General features: G+C 38.3%; 1 protein-coding gene across 1 annotated transcript; it reads left to right on the top strand.

Moving 5' to 3' along the window:
* LOC146739187 (hydroxysteroid dehydrogenase-like protein 2) lies at positions 1–7204 on the top strand. Its single transcript, XM_085504090.1, has 6 exons — positions 1–109; positions 1905–2068; positions 4627–4840; positions 6366–6469; positions 6739–6840; positions 6987–7204. The coding sequence occupies exons 1-6, from the start codon at positions 96–98 to the stop codon at positions 7202–7204; spliced, it is 816 nt and encodes a 271-aa protein (XP_085360216.1). The 5' UTR covers positions 1–95.
* The last annotated feature ends 657 nt before the right edge of the window (positions 7205–7861 follow it).

Genomic DNA, 7861 nt, shown 5'->3' with positions numbered 1-7861 from the left:
AAACTACAAACAATCATACACAGCGAAGTCGTCGTGAGGGCGTAGTATACAGTTCATTGCTACTTGTCGACTGCAATATTTGAAACAGTGCCATTATGTTGAATACAGGGTAAGTAAGTAAACTAACCGACCCTATATCAGTGTGAGTACGGTGATATAGCATTATACTGGGCCGGTCTATTAAGTATACATCGAAGACATGATGGGAACCACATTAGTGTGTGTCAGACCATCATGGACGTCACGGTACGAGAGCGTCCATGGTTTTTTTGGTTCGTGGTTTTGACATAAATCGCCACTAGAACCAAAATCGCCCTAGAACACAGTCATGTGCACGGTCATTTCCCAAAGCACAACACCCTCGGCGGACGTGGCATGGAAAATTGTATTTGTTAGAATCCCTGCCTTCTTCCACCAATGAATTATATCAATTGTTTTACATACATTCATTGAATACTCAGTTTATATACTTACATGTCTCGTCTGTTTAAGTGGAAAATATGTGTTTTATCGTAATATCTGCAATTGTCAACAAAACATGGCAGCTCACGACCTAAGTACGACTGGTATGGAGCTCCATGATCAGACATTGTCAAATTGCATTAACTTTGATGCAATGTAAAGTATGACTTTTGTTTCAAGCATTAATGTTATATGCAATATTGCACATCTCTTGTCCAATGCATGCACTATAGCACTGAATGCATGGTCCTGTCTGCAATTGTGCCTGATATATGGCAGTTACATGTATGCATATGATGAGGGTGTAGCATTTAAATGTCAATTTCTCAATTTCCCATGTAATGGAATGCCTCATTGCCAGTTTGCAAGAACACGTATCACCCAGTCAGTCTTTCCCTGGAATAATTTACCGTAGCCATGTACCAATTTCAAATATCCTTCAAATCTTGTTTTGCAACAATATTCTGAATACGTAGAGTTAATTTAAAAATTTTATTAATCTCGCTGGAACATATCCAACCAGTGAGATGGATATGTCACACAATCCGTTGAAACATTGGCCTTGCTAACTCAACTTCCTCACTCACAAACTGTTTCCACTCAAGGAGAGGTGAATAATCTTTTTTCAAGTGTTCTTGTCCACACTCTTCGGTGTAATACCATAATAACAATAATTGTATATATTAACTACAAGATAGTCAACTTCTATTTTTTCAAAATTGTATACATGTATCTGTTGAACTTATAGTGTAGTCAAAGCTAGTAGAGTAGATGATAAATTTTACATTGACATGATAAATTGATCACAAATAATTGGTCAATTACCATTTCTTACAAAATCCAAAATGGCCATTGAAATGTTGGCCTTTCATGCCAAATTAAACATGACTGCTATTAAAAGTTTTTATTCGTGAAACAGATAGCCAATATTCCAATGAGTGTCTAGACCAGAAAGGATTTAAAATGGCCACTCCTGTTTACCGTAAATTCAAACCAAGATGGCTGCAGAACAGTTGACCAATAAATTCTGATCAGTTGCATCATCCCCATTGGCTTGGGCCCCTAAAAACATATCAATAAAATTAGATTGAGATTGAGATTGCTTACAGATTAGATATCCATGTTTTGTTGAAATATTTCTTAGAAATCATAAACAATTTCCCAGAATGCTGGTACTAGGATTTTGCTTGGGAGTTGTACCAACATAAATCCATATAGTGGTATTTTAAGGGCACTTTTCATGATTCTACTCAGGTGATGTGATAATTTAATGTTTTGCCATCTATATTACTGATGTCAGAATGCAATATATAAAATAGAAGTTTCTTTTCACTAGATCATGGGGAACGAACACTTAAGATTACATTGTACCATTGTTTCAAGATTTCAAACTACATACAGTTTGGATAAATTGTAGATAAATTGTTATTCTCAATCCACAGAAAACTAGCTGGCAGGACGATCTTTATCACCGGTGCAAGTCGTGGAATTGGTAAAGCCATAGCTTTGAAAGCTGCTAGAGATGGAGCTAATGTTGTGATAGCTGCAAAGACTGATAAACCACATCCTAAGTTACCCGGGACTATCTACACTGCTGCAGAAGAAAGTATGTATTTGCATACAGCATTCAACTATGCATTCCTTTCTCCATGCTGTACATATATAAAGAAACTTCTCTGTTAGGCCAGACTTTTATTATCCCTTGTTTCGCGAACCCGCTGAATAAACATGAGCTGAAAATGAAATAAAAATAAAATTTTATTTCAGCGTAATTTCTCGCGCCTGCCGACTTGTAAAAAAAAATATTTGTTTTATCTTCATTTTGTTATCGCCCACCGCATATTAAACAAATCCAAGTTGCATTTTCGTGGGAGTATCATGATCAAAGTACCGAAGTCTCGCGCAGATGAGAAACAAGGTTATACATGGAATAAAATTTTATTTCATTTCTTCTCTCCGATCAATAAGAATCACACAAATCTAATGGAAAAAAAGAATTAATTATATATTTTTCCCACCCTCCTCAAAAAAATTGCCTTATAAAAACTCAAGAAACAAGGAATAAAAAAAGTCTGGCCTTACCTGAGCAGTCACAGCCTTCAGTGTTCGTTTTTGGGATTGTTTTAACTCCTATGAATACCAATCAGCAATATTGAAATGCTTCTCATTGAGTAGACTTGCTTGCCAAATTTTCGAAAAATAAATATAAATTGCGTAAATGAGGGGTGAACGCGAAAATCATGTGACTGCGAAATCCCAACAGACCTGCCATCAGTGTAAGCGCCCTCACATTTCCGGCCAGATTCGGCTTGTAATAATGGTTGACATGTCTAATATGTTTCAACCAATCAGAAGACAGGCTAATTAACATATCAACTGAGACCCCGGAAACCGGTTTATTGTTACGATCCGTGGCTCGGCTACTCGACCCACCGTAAGACGTATATAGAATTTTTCATCGGAATCGCAACAGACTGCAAGCAAGTCTACTCATTGAGCTGCTATGTTGTATATGATTAATGTTAGAAAACCAAAGTTGATGAAAATTAAAAAAAAAAAAAACTGTGATACTAAAACAAACACAGATGACAAAAAAAAAATGTACTGTAGTAGTATTTTTCCAAAAAATAAGGTTAAATTCTTTCTAAAAATGTATAGGTTTGATCATCTTTGGTCCGATTTACAGCCATTGACCCTTTCTTAAAATACTATCCTGCTACTTTGAAGACAAGATAATGTAGATGTGTGATTTTTAGGAATTGTGTAATAATAATAATAATAATAATAATCTTTATTGCATAATCGTATCCGTATTTGGATATTGACTCAGAAAAAGAATATTACAATAAAGATGAAAAACTGAGGAAGTAACGAAATGGAAGCACTAAAATTAAAAAAAATGATAATAATAATAATAAAAAAAAGTTTATTTATTTAGGGGCAGCTGGTAGTTTTTTGAAAAGATTTTCTCTGGCACTGAAACAATTATAGATGTAGCTTGCTAGTTTTGCTATTTTTTGACTGTTATTGCCTACACCAATTACATTCAAACTTCACACATACACTATAACAGTGTACATAGTTTTATACATAAATTGTATGTACATCAATTTGTTTCACGATCTGATCCAAGATGGTCGAATGGCAGTATTTTTGTGCTGAAAATTTAAGCATTTCTGGCATTCTGGAACCGGATCTCAGCAGTTTACAGATATATTTTATTCAAACTTGGTACAGACCGTGATGCACATCATTTTGTTTTTCAAATTGAATTCAAAAATGGACAACTGACAGCCATTTTGTTTTAATGAATGTAGTTCTAGTGCCATATCTCTGACATGTTTTGACTGATTATGTTCAAATTATTCATTATACATTATGTCATACATAATACACATTTATTGGTATGATGATCTTATTCAAAATAGCCGAATGGTGGCCATTTTTCTACTAAAATATCCAGCATTTCTGGCATTCCAGAACCAGATTTTGGCCATTTATGGATCGATTTCATTTGTTCATTGGTAAATACATTGGACATTTTGGAACCTTAATGTACATCATTTTTTTTTCAAATTGGATTCACAATGGCTGACTGAATGCAGTTCTAGTGTCATATCTCTGACATGTTTTGACTGATTATGTTCAAATTTTGTATATTCATTATAAATCATGTCATATTTATGCAGATGTATTCAGAATGGTCAACCAGTGCCAATTTTTATTTAATGCTGTTCTAGAGCAATATCTCTCGATATGGACAAGTGCTCAATCAAATACAAGATGACTAAATGTCAATCATTTTAATGTTAAAAATATCATTATTATAAAGCATCAGCTGCTTGAGTCATAACTGTGACATGTATATGCTTAAAATATATCACTATAAACAAAACTATATATCTTAAATTTGATAACTAACAGGGACTGTGCCATGCATGGCTTGTTTTTAATATGTCTTCAGTACTACACAAAAAGTTCTTTCTAAGCGTTCTTTGATTTTGTTTTGATGTTACTTGTACATGTATTACTTTTTAGTTTTTTGTTACCCATATATTTATTGCTAACAGCTGGTAGAAGTTTTTCTAAAGATGCTACTGAATGTTACTTTTACTACAAAAGATTTGATAAAATAATAACTTGTTGAATATTTTTTATTTGAAGTTGAAGCAGCTGGTGGCAAATGTCTTCCATGTGTTGTAGATGTGAGAGAAGAATCACAGGTGCAGACTGCAGTAGACAATGCAGTCAAACGATTTGGTGGTATCGATATTCTTATTAACAATGCTAGCGCTATCAGCCTGACTGGAACACTGAATACTTCAATGAAAAAATTTGACCTGATGCACAGTATAAATACTCGTGGTACCTTTCTCACGTGAGTATAATTAAAGAGCTTGTCATGAAGCTGGCATTCAATCTTTGAATGAATAAACAATGGCACACATGTATGCTGTATGTAACTTGTATTGAGCTTGTACTGATAAAAATGAACAGAAATGATTGAATGTTGAACAATGTAAATATTGGACATTCTGATTGCCGATTATCACTGTGATATTAAAACTGACTTTGTTGAAATCACACCACCATACCTGTCAACAGCAATCAGGTACGGCATCCAATCAGGTGGGGATCCTTTAGAGTCGGGTTGGGTATCCAAGGCATCACTTTGGGAATCAAAGGCAGTCACATTGGGCATCCAAGGCAGTCACATTAGGCATCCAAGGCATCACTTTGGGAATCAAAGGCAGTCACATTGGGCATCCAAGGCAGTCACATTAGGCATCCAAGGCAGTCACATTGGGCATCCAAGGCAGTCACATTGGGCATCCAAGGCAGCCACATTGGGCATCCAAGGCAGCCACATTGGGCATCCAAGGCAGCCACATTGGGAATCAAAAGCAGCCACATTGGGCATCCAAGGCGGCCATATTGGGCATCCAAGGCAGTCACATTGGGCATCCAAGGCAGCCACATTGGGCATCCAAGGCAGCCACATTGGGCATCCAAGGCAGTCACATTGGGCATCCAAGGCAGTCACATTGGGCATCCAAGGCAGTCACATTGATAATCCAAGGCAGTCACATTGATAATCCAAGGCAGTCACATTGGGCATCCTTTGCAGTCACATTGGGCATCCAAGGCAGTCACATTGGGCATCCAAGGCAGTCACATTGGGCATCCAAGGCAGTCACATTGGGCATCAAAGGCAGTCACATTGGGCATCAAAGGCAGTCACATTGGGCATCCAAGGCAGCCACATTGGGCATCCAAGGCAGTCACATTGGGCATCGAAGGCAGTCACATTGGGCATCCAAGGCAGTCACATTGGGCATCCAAGGCAGCCACATTGGGCATCCAAGGCAGTCACATTGGGCATCAAAGGCAGTCACATTGGGCATCAAAAGCAGTCACATCCGGCATCCAATGCAGTCAGGTGGGGCATCTAATGCAGTCAGGATGGGCATCTAATGCAGTCAGGTGGGGCATCCAAGGCAGTCAGGAGGGGCATCCCAGACAGTCTGGAGGGGCATCCAAGGCAGTCTGGAGGGGCATCAAAGGCAGTCTGGAGGGGCATCCAAGGCAGTCTGGTGGGGCATCCAAGGCAGTCAGGAGGGGCATCCAAGGCAGTCAGGAGGGGCATCCAAGGCAGTCAGGAGGGGCATCCAAGGCAGTCTGGTGGGGCATCCAAGGCAGTCTAGTAGGGCATCCAAGGCAGTCAGGTGGGGTATCAAAGGCAGTCTTGTGGGAAGTACATCCAAGGCTGTCAGGTGGAGCGGATCCAAGCCAGTCAGGTAGGACGCGTTCAAGGTCATCATTTGAGTAGGTTCTTTTTGCAATAAGCATGATTTCCTGCCTCATAGAATTCTATATTAATATTATGATTGGTTTATTTTTAGATCTAAATTATGTATTCCATATTTGAAGTCTGGTAAGAATCCACACATATTGAATATGAGTTCTCCACTTTCAATGTCGTCAAAGTGGTTCCAGAACCATGTAGGTAAGGCCTGGAATATTGTCACTTGGATTATGATTTTTGAGGTAGAATATAATATATATTGAAATTGCAGCAAGTCATTCAACGGGGCAACTGTAACTATAGAATGTATGAATTATTGTGATCACATTCCTGACACCAAAAGCTCGCGCCAAATATTTATTAGTATAGTGGTCACCAAAATGAAAACTTCACAGCTATTGTCAATGCCAGTTGTTAGTGTTTACTCTGTTATCAGTTCTAATCTATGACTTCATGTATTACCTTTATAGCCTACACAATGGCTAAATATGGGATGTCAATGTGTGTGCTGGGAATGGCTGAAGAATTCAGATCTGATGGTATAGCAGTCAATGCACTCTGGCCAAGAACTGGTAAGAAACTGAAGGTTATTTTTATTATGTAAATGGAATTTCTGTTTATTAGATGATTTGTTAATACAATTTTTTGCAAAGCTTTCTTGTTACAACACATTCCCTCTGTGCTGTCTGGTTAATAAAACTACTTAATGTTTTTCTAGCTATCATAACGTCAGCATTGGAAATGTTAGCTGGTAGTGAAGTTGCAAGTCAATGTCGAAAACCTGAAATCATGGCTGACGCTGCATATGTTGTGTTGACCAAAGATAGCAAGGATTTTACTGGAAATTTCTGCATTGACGATGTTGTGCTGAAAGATGCAGGTGTCACTGACTTTGATGTGTATGCTGTTACACCAGGTAAGGTTTGCTGTATTTAGCTTTGCCTCAAGATCACCTTTGGTATGACCATAACGCCCCTGAGATCACCTTTCATGTGTGCATAAACACCCCTGAGATCACCTTTCATGTGTGCATAAACACCCCTGAGATCACCTTTCATGTGTGCATAAACACCCCTGAGATCACCTTTCATGTGTGCATAAAGACCCCTGAGATCACCTTTCATGTGTGCATAAATACCCCTGAGATCACCTTTCATGTGTGCATAAACACCCCTGAGATCACCTTTCATGTGTGCATAAACACCCCTGAGATCACCTTTCATGTGTGCATAAACACCCCTGAGATCACTATTTATGTGTGCATAAATACCCTTGACATTACCTTTCATGTCTGCATAAACACCCCTGAGATCACCTTTCATGTGTGCATAAACACCCCTGAGATCACCTTTCATGTGTGCATAAACACCCCTGAGATCACCTTTCATGTGTGCATAAAGACCCCTGAGATCACCTTTCATGTGTGCATAAATACCCCTGAGATCACCTTTCATGTGTGCATAAACACCCCTGAGATCACCTTTCATGTGTGCATAAACACCCCTGAGATCACCTTTCATGTGTGCATAAACACCCCTGAGATCACTATTTATGTGTGCATAAATACCCTTGACATTACCTTTCATGTCTGCA

The sequence above is a fragment of the Saccoglossus kowalevskii genome, chromosome 9 (genome assembly GCF_978046115.1).
Source record: "Saccoglossus kowalevskii chromosome 9, keSacKowa6.1, whole genome shotgun sequence".
Lineage (NCBI taxonomy): Eukaryota > Metazoa > Hemichordata > Enteropneusta > Harrimaniidae > Saccoglossus > Saccoglossus kowalevskii.
The sequence above is the reverse complement of the archived record's forward strand: the minus strand, read 5'-3'. Positions and strand labels throughout refer to the sequence as shown.

Coding starts and splice junctions, on each gene's coding strand:
- LOC146739187 (XM_085504090.1), top strand. Junction 6,470..6,738: donor GTGGTTCCAGAACCATGTAG/GTAAGGCCTGGA, acceptor TTACCTTTATAG/CCTACACAATGGCTAAATAT. Junction 6,841..6,986: donor TGCACTCTGGCCAAGAACTG/GTAAGAAACTGA, acceptor ATGTTTTTCTAG/CTATCATAACGTCAGCATTG.